The sequence below is a fragment of the Macrotis lagotis genome, chromosome 1 (genome assembly GCF_037893015.1).
Source record: "Macrotis lagotis isolate mMagLag1 chromosome 1, bilby.v1.9.chrom.fasta, whole genome shotgun sequence".
Classification (NCBI taxonomy): Eukaryota; Metazoa; Chordata; class Mammalia; order Peramelemorphia; family Peramelidae; genus Macrotis; species Macrotis lagotis.
In genome coordinates this window covers 278,155,619-278,168,381 of record NC_133658.1, presented here as the reverse complement: position 1 = coordinate 278,168,381, position 12,763 = coordinate 278,155,619, and the positions used below count along the sequence as shown (strand labels likewise).

General features: G+C 37.2%; 1 protein-coding gene across 1 annotated transcript in view; it reads left to right on the top strand.

Annotated features, from left to right (window-relative positions):
* Nucleotides 1-12,695, top strand: part of MAN1B1 (mannosidase alpha class 1B member 1) — a 39,751-nt gene extending 27,056 nt beyond the window's left edge. The window contains exons 10-13 of the mRNA XM_074210613.1: nt 1,407-1,527; nt 7,090-7,287; nt 7,397-7,528; nt 9,837-12,695. Of these exons, the coding sequence (XP_074066714.1) occupies nt 1,407-1,527; nt 7,090-7,287; nt 7,397-7,528; nt 9,837-10,040 (655 nt within the window). The 3' untranslated portion in view covers nt 10,041-12,695. The remainder of the gene's footprint in view (nt 1-1,406; nt 1,528-7,089; nt 7,288-7,396; nt 7,529-9,836) is intronic.
* Nucleotides 12,696-12,763: the final 68 nt, after the last annotated feature.

Sequence of the window (12,763 nt, the reverse complement as noted above, 5' to 3'; positions counted from 1 at the left end):
CTATTCTCAGTAATACAAATATCCAAGACAATTCTGAAGGACTTAATTCAAAAAATGCTTTCCACCTTCTGAGAAAAAAACCAGTAGAATTTGAATGCAGGTTGAAGCATAACGTTTATTTTTTACATTCTTTACTTTTTTCTTTTTTGGTTTTTTTAAACTGTGTTTTCTTTCACAACATGACTAATAGGAAAAGGTTTTGCATGACTGCACTTGTATAATTTTTATCTTAATGAAGGGGCATAGGGACAGGGGGTAAGAGAATTTGGAACTCAAGATAGCTAAAAATGATTGTTAGAAATTGTTTTACATTTAATTGAAAAAATATTTTTTCCCTATCTTAAAAAAAGATAAGCTTATATTGAACAGTTAAATGTTGATTTTTTTAAAAAAGTAAATACTTGTACCTTTGTAGTATTAAGATATATTTAAGTTAAATATAAGAGAGCTTTTAATTGTCATAAGGTCTGTAAGCCTAAGCCTCGAATGAGTTTGATTTTACTGAGAGAACTGTAGGATTTTATATAATCTTTTAATAAGGAAGAAGTTAAAACATGTGTCTTTCTGGACAAAAAAGAAATACTAGGATTCATCAAAGGCTCATTTGAAATCTTACTGTTAAAAATAAAAACACTGGAAATGGTATTGGAATAATTGGAATTCCCAGCTCTAGCACTTTACTAAGTGATCATATAACCTTGGGTAAATAACTTATTCCCTGGGCCTCAGTTTCCTCATCCATAAAATGGATGATATATACAGGACTCTAGTGGAAAATGTACTTGTTAAAGCACTGTATTATTACATTAGTTCTTGTGATTTCTTTCTGAATGCAGTTCACAACTTACAATATTGAGAGGGTTGCTTCAGCTTCAGAATAGTAAAATAACCTCTTCGTGGTTATACACTACTTAGCATATGATGGAATTGGATTTTTTAGGTCTCTGAGGGCTTTTAAACATCAGCATTCAACTGCATTTATATGTAAAACAAGCAAGTCCTTCATCAGCCCTTTTTTGTTAGTTTTCATCTTTAAATACTCTGCGTTCCTCCATGTTAGAAAAAAACATAGGGAGACTAGATATATCTATTGTGACCTTGAAAAGGCAGTGCAGCATTGTGGATAGAAGACTGGCCTCTGACACATACTGGCTTCATGACACTGGACAAGTTACTTAACTCTCAATGTCCAGGGCAACTTGATAAGACTAGAGCTTGCAAAGCAAGTGCCAATCTGGTTTGGTGGTGGGACAATCCTCAGCAGGTGCCCTGTATAAGTGTAATTACAGGTTTTGTTTTCTACCCCATCCCCACCTCCTCAGTCCTTGTCCTCAGGTTAAAGTTCAAAAGTGGATTGTAGGAATGTAGATGTTTATGTGTATAAAACTGGGAAATTGTTTTAACAGATTGCTGGAAGAGTATATTAATGCCATAGAAGGGGTTAAAAGACACTTACTTCGGAAATCTGAGCCCAGCAAGCTGACTTTTGTGGGTGAACTTGCTCATGGCCGCTTCAAGGCCAAGATGGTGAGTCTCTGTACCCTTTGTTGCTTTATGGATGTGGTGACATTTTCCAAGGAAGGGAACTTCATCAAGGCCAAGTTGAACTGGTAAAGTTGTATAAGATAAAATATTCAAGATAAGTTCTTAACTCTATTGAAAAGAATGTAGATGGGCGGCTAGGTGGTGTAGTGGATAAAGCACCGGCCCTGGAGTCAGGTGTACCTGGGTTCAAATCTGGTCTCATACACTTTAATAATTACCTAGCTCTGTGGCCTTGGGCAAGCCACTTAACCCCATTTGCCTTGCAAAAACCTTAAAAAAAAAAGAAGAAAGAAAAGAATGTAGAAATACCTGGTTCTGAGTCACTAAGCTCAGGAGGAAGAGAAGATTCTGATGGTAACACAGATTTTCAAGTAGATGTTGCATATAATTTCATAAAGTTTTAATGTCATTTGAACAGGATTTGTTCTTAAAGAAATAGTTCATCTAAATCATTGTACTCTAAACTGACACCCTGGCTATAGGCAGATCCCAAGACATTTCTCTCATTTTAGACAGGTTTTCCCACCTCTCCAAATAAAGATCCATGGGCTCCCACTTATCTGTGGTCAGCAGAACAACTTTAGAATTAGTTGATCCTCTGTCCTCGAGTTAAGAGTGGCAAGCTTTTTATCCACTGTCAAATTGGGCTTGTTTCGAAAGGCTCTTTGTAACATTGCTTAAGTCATTATATCCCATTAAGAAAGGATAGAAGCTTTGGTAGAATTTAAGTTGCTTATATTAGGGTATTCAACTAGAAAGTAATTCTAAGTTAGTATGTTAATATTATGGCTCTTAGAGCTAATTTTCTTCCTCCTGTCCAGTCTTACCCTTTTGGCCAGGTTAGGATGTGTGCTTCAACCTTGATTTTTGTACTGTTAAATTAGCCAAATGAGGAAATAGGGTTTTCAATGAGGAAATAGGGTTTTATCATTCCTGTTGTATCCTGAAGACTAATGTGGGGTAAGACTTTCAGGAAAGTTGTGGTTTTTGAGATTCTACTATTTGCCATTCATCTCCAAAAATCTGTGACTATGACCAAAAAAACCCTATTATTCAGAACAAATCTATAATTGTTGCTGATAAAAGAAGCATAATATCTAGAATGAGAGGTGATAGTTTCTTCCTAATCATTTGGAGTATTGTATTTGATTCTCACTGTTATGTTTTAAAATGTACGTTGACAAACTGGAGCATTCTTTTAAAAAGAGTTTCAAGGCTGATGGGGAGCCCAGAGGCCTTGCAGTAGTTCAAGAATGGGTTGAAGGAATTGGTGATGTTTGCACTGAATAACAAGTATGGATGGAGGTGGAGGGGGCAGTGTAGTTTGAGTATGTCTCAAGTGCCATCAAATAGAAGAAGGCAAACTAAACTGCACAGTTTGAGGAAAGAACTAAAAATAGTGTTGGAAACTGCAAAGAGACAGGTTTCTTTGGGAATTGTGGATGCATAGATTTAGATTTGGAGTGTTCATTTAGTCCAATCTTCTCATTTTATAGATCAGGAAATTAAGGCCTATGGGAAAGTTAGTGCTGTTCAAAAATGGAATTGACTGCCTCAAAGTAGGGCATTTCCCATTCCTGAATAAATAATATACCTAAAAAAATATACTGGGGAAAAAATGGAATCTATTTAGCAATTCAACTATTAAGTGCCTGCTATGTGCAATATGTTTGGGGAATTTTTACACCTAGAGCTAGGACCCCAAATTATGCCTAGGATGAACAGCACTCCTGATGAAAGAAAGACTCTTGGGACCATAAGACCAACATAGAAGAAGAAGGTGGCCTCACCAATCTTACTATTAAGAGGAAGCAACCATTTGGTAGCTTTTTATTTACTTTTTAAATTTATTTTTACTTTTTTTTTAATTTTTACTTATTATTTTCACTTATTATTCTTGCTATCAGATTCTGAGTTCAATTATTTTCACATATATTATCCAAAAAAGCCTGCTCTATCTTTTCTCCCTCCATTATGAGCAGTGGGGCCAGTAAAATAGTAACTCTCATGCCAAGCTGATATATATCTATTTTTTTTTTTTTTTTTTTTTTTGGTAAAAGAGGCTTGAAAAAACCCTCTCAAGCTGTCAGTTTAGAGCTAGAAGGGGACCTTGGAAATCATTCATCCAATTCTTCATTTTTACTGAGGAAGAAGGTGAAACTTTAGAGAAGGGGGTGCTAATTTATTAAAAGAGGCTTAGCTGAGCTGAGGCGGAGACAGTACAGATCTCCTCGATTCATAAGACTGATTGGAAGGGTCCTTTGAGACCATTTTGTCCAATAACTATTTTAAGAGAAGAGGAAACAGACTCAAAATTGGTTTCAGAGCTCTTTTCATCCAGGTTGTTTGTTGTTGTTAGACTCCTAAAGCTATTTTTGAAGACTTACTGAACCAATCGGGCCTTCCTCCCCAACCCCTAAGACCACTCAGAGGTCTCTGGCCTCTCTCCCTGTTCAGAAGAAGAATGATTAATACATTCTGCTTTGTGTAATGCTCATCCTAGGACTGAGGAATCTTTTTTGGGGGAATCAGATTCACTTAGCTTTGTTTCTGGCTACTCATGCTCTCCCCCCTCCCCCCCAGCCATTTTGTCATGTGTGTCCTCTCTCTATTTTCCCCCCTTTTTAACCCATGTCCTCTACCTTGGAGGGTTTCATAAAACCAAAATTTACTTCTATATTGTATAGCTTTTCTTAAATATATAATAAAATTCAGTTTGTAGCTTTCTAAGCTGTCTACGTTTCTTATTCTTTCTGCCTTCCTTTTCTTTTCTAAATTAAAAAAAAAACTCGGTTAACCACCTGTCTTTTTTTTTCCTGCTCTAGCTATAACCACAACTCCTTTTCCACCCCACCTTTTGGAGAAGTAAAAAGGAGATAAAACCCTTTTACCAAATATACTTAGACAATCAAAACAAGTTCCCATATTGTCTGTCTGAAAATGTTTATCTCACTCTCCATCTTCCATTGGTATTGTGATTGATCACTTCATAGATGAGAGTTCTCAAGTTTTTCAAAGTTGTTTTTCCTTTATAATGGTATTGTTCTATAACTTGCTCTTCTGGCTCTGCTTACTTCACTTCCCAGGTTTCTATGCTTTTTCATTCATTTACATCTGGTGCTACTCTTACTCTCTTGTCTCTTTACCTCACTTATTCCTGAAACAGCCTCCCTGCCTTTTCTCCTTCTTAGGGAAGTACGAGATATGTCAGGGTCTCTTAAATCATTAAATTTCTGATCCTGGGGCACATTACTAATTTTTCCACCTTGGGGTGGGGGGGTAATCTTTTAGGCTAAAATATATATATATATACGTGTGTGTTTGTGTGTGTGTATATGTGTGTATATGGTATAAAGGTGAATAGGACATTGAAGAGGTTACAAGTTATTTAAAAGAGGATCTAGAACATGTATTCCAGTAGTGATTACAAAATAGTTTTGGATAGTTGTACAAAAGAACTTTAAAGTGTTGCGAATACCCCGAGAAGAGTAGTATCATTGTCAATGTGGTAGATGGGGAATCATGAAGGAGATCCTTGTTTGATCTGGGACTTGAAGGATGAATATTAAATCAGTAGACAGAAGTGATGGACTCAAGATACAGAGTGGGATATTTTCAGAAACAGCCAATTTTGCTTGACAATGACTAACTGGTACAATGATTTTATTTTTCTTTTGATTTGAAGAGAAGAGGTGGGGAAGGGAGAAGGGGAGAAGCATCAACAGCAATGTTGAAATTATTAAAATGGAGGAAAAAGAATTGTAAGTCAATGAATTATTTTTAAAATATAGAAGAGAGTAGAATGTAGGTCAGTAGGAAGGACAGGTAGCTCTAGAACTATTGAGTTGAATTTATTATATGCTTAAAGAGAAAAGCAGGCTGTTTATGACTTCTTTCCTATATAGGACATGTTCACCTTTGATATGAATTAAGTTCAGATTTTGAAAAATAGACAGAGATGAGGAAGTGGGGAGAGAATAGACTGGGGATGATATTCTCTATGTAGAGAAAGAAATGGTAAAACACTCCTGTACCTTTTTCCAAGAAAACCCCAAATGAGTCACATGACTGAGACAACTGAACAACTTAACAGCAAATGTGGGGAGCAGCCTGAATAGCCATAGAAGCAATGGACAAATGTGGGAAGTGTTTGAACAATGAGTAGTCTGTATTTTTTTGTTTTTTTGTTTTGGTTTTTTTTTTTTTTTTTTGCAAGGCAGTGGGGTTAAGGCCACACAGCTAGGTAATTATTAAGTGTCTGAGGCCGGATTTGAACTCAGGTACTCCTGACTCCAGGGCAGGTGCTCTATCCACTGTGCCACCTAGCTGCCCCTTGAGTAGTCTGTTTTGGCTAGAGTGGAGAGTACATGAAGGGAAATAGTGAGAAAATAAGTTTGCAATGGTAAAATCATAATATCATGGTTTTAGGAATGAACCTCAGAAATCATCTGGTTTAACCCCTTTACAGATGAGGAAACTGAAGCCCAAAGAGGTTTAAATGATTTGCCTAACACAGTGCCAGAGAGGAGATTTAAATCCAGGTTCTCTGATTTTAAATCCAACATGCTGTCCACTGCACCACACAGTGCCAGGTGTTGAAGGGCTTCAAAAGCAAGCCCACCGTTTGATGGGCATTAGGGAGTTACTGAGGCCTTTTTTCTTTTTTCAGAACAGTGGAATAAGATAAATCTCTACAGGATAAATATTAATCTGGAAAATATGCATAGAGTCACTTGGAGGGAGGAAAGACCTGAGATGAGTTGATTATAATTCTATAGGTGGTGGGAATATCATCCATTAAAGAAAGCCAGGTATAATGATAGCATGGATGTGAGTGCTTGTCAGCAAAAGTGGAAAAGAAAGGCATGAATGTCAAACATAGTAGAAGTGGAGATGGGACTTAAAAACTAGATTTGGAGAATGAGTGATAAGCACGACTCAGATGATGTTGAGGTTTCAGCATAGTTATTGGGAGGCTGGGGAAGCTACTGACAGGTGTAACTCTACACCTTTAGAAGATAGACTTTGACAATACATATTTTGTTTTCATTTGACTTTGGAAAGTATTTTTTAATTTAATTTGAATGTGGCTGTAACCCATCAGAGAATCCACAAAGACCTAATGAAGAAACACTGTATAGAAAGACTTAGGAGAATTTAAGTCTCCATCCTTATTTCAAAGATGAGAACAGGTTTTTTTTTCAGACTTAAGTCAAGATGCAGACCCAAATACAAATAAAAAAATGGCCTCTCTTAGATTCTTTTAAATTGTGCAGGCAGAATGAGAGAGCAAGTGATAATGTTAACCAAGAAGATGAAAACAGGATTTGCCAGAGAGAGACCAAAATGTATATAATCAAGAGGAGACATTATGTATATATTTATATATATTAGTTTGGAAACAGATCCTAATTTTCAGTATCTAAGCCAGTGTTTGGGCCTATGAGTGTCTTTTGAAGACTCCTAGTCCTAGTAGACTACTCAAAATGACCACTTGAACATTGTTAAGAATTTTAGTGGTTTTAAAAAACTTCTAACTTTCAGGATCACCTGGTATGCTTCTTGCCTGGTACCCTGGCTCTAGGAGCTCATAGTGGACTAACAGCTGATCATATGGAACTGGCCAAAGCTCTCATAGAAACTTGTTATCAGATGTATCATCAAATAGAAACCGGCCTGAGCCCAGAGATTGTGTACTTCAACATTCATGCCCAGAAAGGCCATAAAGATGTGGAAGTCAAGGTAAGATGATGGGTTGATCTGGAAGCCTCTGGTAAAGGAGAGAATGATCCATTTTTCCTTTTCTTCCCATTCTCCCTGAATGAATAATAATCTTTGTTTCCCTCTCCAGTCTTCAGATAGGCATAATCTGCTTCGACCTGAGACAATAGAGAGCCTATTCTATCTATATCGGTTCACTGGTGACAAGAAATACCAGGACTGGGGCTGGGAGATCTTGCAGAACTTCAACAAGTACACAAGGGTGAGGCCCTATTTAGCCACTATTCTGAATTCTTAATGGGGAAGAGTTTGGGTCCAGAGTGCTGAACTTTCCTTGATGTTTTCACCCTCTTGTTAAATCTAGAGAGGGAATAATTTCTTTTTTTTAAAAAAAAATATTTTCACATTACTACAATAGTCTTGTAAAAGCAAACATAATCCCCCTCTCCTGACAAAGATGGAGAAAGAAACCTCAAGAAAAATAAAGTGAGAGAAGAAAAATGTACTTCAGTCTGTGTTTAGATACCATCAGCTCTGTCTCTGGGATGGATTGCATTCTTTATTTTTAGTTCATCAGAGAAGTTGCTTCAATTTTTTTTTCACAATTGCTATTGCTAACTGTAATTCCTTCCCTTTTATTCCTCCCCACTCCCGTTTATTCTATCCTTTCTCTCCTTTCACTTTGTCCCTCCTCAAAAACGTGTTGTATCTGCCTACCGTCTTCCATGATCTTCCCGAGAGGGAATAATTCATAAAATGTTGAGTGTCTCTTAAAAGAATTATAGAAATCAAGTAATTACATTTGTTATTATTTATATCTACAATGAGCTTGGAAGTTATTGTCTGGCAATTTTCACAAATGGGAAGAGTAGTAGAAAGTTGATGTCAAGGACATTAACAGAATAATCTTGGGGTGGGTGTTTGAAGGGTGTCTGGGAGATTATCATTTCATGATGGTTATTTGTTTACTTTTTTCCTCCACTAGTTGGTCTCTTGTGTATCCATTATCTACTTTGGAATGCTTATTTCTAATCTTTTATTTCTCAACTTAAAAAATTAATAAACATTTTTTCCTACCTTGTCTAACCATCTTTTTAAAAAAAAATCCTGCTGATTAATTTATATAGCTCAACAAAACAAATTCAAATTCCCCATCAGCCATAACTAGAATGTATGTCTTCTATATCTTGAGAAGTTGGGTAGCATGAATTGCTTATCTTTTTTTTTTAATGTAAGATATGACTAAGCTAAAATTGTGATCTATGGTCTGTTCTTTGGGGTTCAGAGAGAGAACTAGGAGTATAGAGAACTAGACCCTGAATCAGAAAGAACTGGGTTCAAAGAGAGCTCACATGCTTGACTAGCAAGTTACTTGACTTCTGTCCCTCTTTAATGGGAAATGGTAGGTTTTTTGCTTAGTTAGTATTCCCTCTCAGGGTCCAGGGTTGCTGTGATGATAAAATAAGACATATTTGAAAAGTGCTTACTATTGTGCCCAACACATAGTAAGATGCTTAATAAATGCTTGTTCCCTTCTTCCCCCTGTTTAGTGGGAGTGGGCTTTTTCTGCTGTAGTCCAACTGAGTTCTTAGGACTTCCTGAGGCCAGGAGACTTATATTATTTTCCATAGTTTGGGGTAAAGGGAATATCCCTTGAAGCCTCTCCTAGGAGGGAGTACTTGATGGGTGACCCTTCTTCACAAAGGAAATTTGATGAATTCATAGAACTATATTGGAGTAAAAAGGAAAGCAACGGGTTTGTCCATGGGTGAATTGGCATTTTTATTATATAAATATTTTATTTGTTTTTCCAATTATATACAATAGTAGTTTCTATCTATCATTTTTTTGGTAAGGTTTTGAATTTTACACTGTCCCCCATTCCTTCCCTCCCCCTTTCCCCCACAGAAGGCAATCTGATAATCTTTACATTGTTTCCATGTTATGCATTGATTGAAATTGAATGTGTTGAGAGGAAAAAAACGTATCCTTGAGGAAAAGAAAAACTATTAGAGATAGCAAAATTATGTAGTACATAAGCCAACTTTTTTTTTTAATTGAAGGTCTTTATTTAAACTCCACAGTTCTCTGGGTATAGATGGTATTCTCCATGACAGATACCCTAAAATAGTTCCTAATTATTGCACTGATGGAATGAGCAAGTCCATTAAAATTGATCATCACTCCCATGATGCTTTTAGGTGTATAATGTTCTTCTGGTTGAATTGGCATTTTTAAGGTTTACTGTTGAATAAATTTTTGAGCTCATCTCCAAGGCAATTTTTCCTTCTTGAGCTTATTTAAAAACATGCAAAGTGCCTACTGTGGAGTATATTATAGTATCAAATGAGTACTTTTTAACTTTGCTTCAGAAAGGGAGTGTGGATTGTGTTGATTGCAAATTCATGCTGTGAAGGGTTGATCTTTTTTCTTTTTTTGCTTTCAAAGCTATAATTTAGACATGAAACTTAACTTAGCAGTAGCTTCCAGACGTTTTGCCTACTTTTGTTTTTACTATGGTGCTGATTGTGAGTTTGTGTTGAAAATGACATTGTGTCTCTTATTTACAGGTCCCTGCAGGTGGTTATTCATCTATTGATAATGTCCAGAATCCCAGCAACCCACAACCAAGAGATAAGATGGAAAGTTTCTTTCTGGGAGAAACCCTGAAATATTTTTTTCTGCTCTTTTCTGATGATATGGACCTCATCAACCTTGAACAATATGTATTTAATACAGAGGCTCATCCTCTTCCCATCTGGACCCCAGCTTAACTGAAAGCCAGGAGAAATAGACCCTGGTAGAATGGGGACTTCTCCTGGTTGTGGGGTCTTTCCCAGGTGAGCAGGGGTTGTACACAGCACAATTTTCAGGCCTTCCTGGAGGACCAAATGTGGGAAAACCTTTCTCCACTTTGGATAAATCAGCCATTCTTATAAATCCAGCCAAGAAGTGTGTGCTGCACCCAGTGCTGGGAGCCAGATGAAAATCCGACTCAGGGCTGAAGTAGTGGGAGGTGGAACACGGCCCTGGTCCAGAGGGACTACTAGGGCCTGAGTCACTTTGTGCCATTTTCCTTAGGAGTCCCTGATTCAGGGGGTTGTACACACTGGCTTAGGGGCTTCTTTCCCCTCAGGTTCTCAGATGATAGATTCAGCTAGAATGAGAAAGAAAAGTCAGCAATTTGTAATTCTAGGATAAGGTTGTAGTCCTGACTTAGAGATGGAATAATCAAGAAGTCATTCCACCTTCATCAGATGATGGCAGTGTGCACAGCAATGATTTCAGGCATTGATTTCACTACACTGAGACAAAATAGTGTGGTCATGTGAAAAGGGAATGACCTAAGAAGCATTTCTAGTGTCATTGTTCAGGAAGCACTGTGAATGTATCTGTGAAGGACACGGGGTTCCTTATAGAAAATTAAGTGGATATTGCTGCTGGTTATGGCTCCGTGGTATATAATTTTATAGTTGGGTACCTTTTTATTTTTAAACATTTAAGACTCAATGTGAAACAAATCAAAAATTACTTGTGTATTTGCATCAGTTAGACTCAGGTATTCTGACTGGAAAGGCTGCTTTGTGGTGCTGAGCTAGGAGGGCATAGTTAGTCTAACTCAGCCTTGTCTTACTTTATTCTCTCCCTTTGCCATATTCCTCCGGGTACACTAGGCTTAAGCCAGGCCATTGTAAATTCCTATAACCTGCAATGTTTTACTCAGTTCATATTGAAAGGATTTTCCGATTGCTTAGTTTGTTTCCTTTAGTCTGCTTTTGTGTAGATGGGATAAAAGGACATTTTAAAGAATGATTTCTTTTTGGAGCTGATTTGTTGAAATTATATAATTTATCCATGGAATTCTCAAATGAGCTTATTATAACAAGTTTCCCTGAAAAGTACATAGGGTTACTAGGAATTACAGCTGACAGAAGTGAGGAAGGGTCACAATCAGTGCCCCAGGATAGAGTCTCCTGGTAGCCAGTATCATGTGAATCACAAGGCTTAAAATTACCTGGCATTCAGTAGAGCTCTACCAGATCTTCCCTTTGGAAAGAGCAGTTTCTTAATCTGCCCAAAAAAGTAAGTGCAAATACTAATTTTCTACAAGTTGGGAAACAGCTTGGAGTATCAGCTATTTATTATTGTTAAGTGGATATGAGCTTTCTTTCCTAATTGGATAGAACTGTTCAGCTCTATGGGACCAATCATAATTTTTGACACTATCATTCCTTGTAGTGATAGTTTATGTGTAAAGTCATTTCTGCAGTAAATAGGATCTATTGAATATGTCATAAAGTCTTTGATGCTAGAAGATGCTAGAAGGATATCTTGCCATGGTAATATGTGGTCTCTAGTTTCTAAAAACTAGAAGATAGATATGCATTCATGGATAGGGGTTTATCAATAGGGAGGCCCATGGAGACTGGACCCTGGACCAGTCAAGCTGCATTATTTGATTTACGTCTGTATTGGGGGACTTGGTACACTGTGGAAAAAAAGATGCCAAGTGCTATTTCAATGTGGAAGGTTAGATGAATGGTGACTTTTCCTCTTTACATAAACAGATGAATTTTCCCTATCCTATTGCCACCACTGTTTCCTGGAACAAATTCTTACTTGAGTTGTTTTTTCTTTTGTGTTGGGTAGCAGGGAGACTGGAGAGGAGAGAGTATATACCCAGTGCTTGCAGAATTGATGCTTATCTTTCTTGGTTCATCTTTTTCCTGAATGACTTCTCCCAAAATGAGACTGAATTGAACTAGATTAGCATACCTCTATACTCCTTCACTTCATTCAGTGTTCACTTCGGGGAGAAATTTAGTGAGGAAGATGCTTGCTATTTTTATGGAAATTTTAAGAAAGTTCATAGTTTCTGAGTCCCACAGATAATTTCCCAATTCTTTTTTTAATCAACAAAAGCCCATACTTATTTTCTCCTGCCAAGTTGTTGCCTAAGGACCATTAATTTGGCACACTGAAAATCTGAGTCTGGAGAGATGGGTTCCAGCCTCAGGTCTGCTGATATCTGTTTGACCTTGACCATGGCACATTGTCTCTGGCTCTTATGGAAGGGGATTGAACTTGGCCATCTCTATAATGCTCTGGCTGTAAAATTAAGTGACCGGTGGCATACTGATCCTCCGGTGCCCTTATCTTCAACCAAAGGGAGAGAATGTGCCCTAGTGTCCTCAAAGCAGGAGGACATTGCTAAAAGTAAATTTGTAACCACAGAATGTAAAAAGCATTGAACGTAGAATCAAAAGACCTGGGCTAGAACCCAGGACTCCTTACTCACAGGCTAACCATGTCACACAAAAACTAAGGTCCTGTGGGGAAAGGGGAGAATTTTATTCCGTGTTCTGAATCACCAAATAATGGAGTTCTATATTATACATTTTATTAAACTTATAACTTATTTTAAGAGATTTGTGTAGTGTATTCATTGAAAGTCTCAACAATTGTTTTCTGCTAATTTGTCCAGTGATTTCTAGTT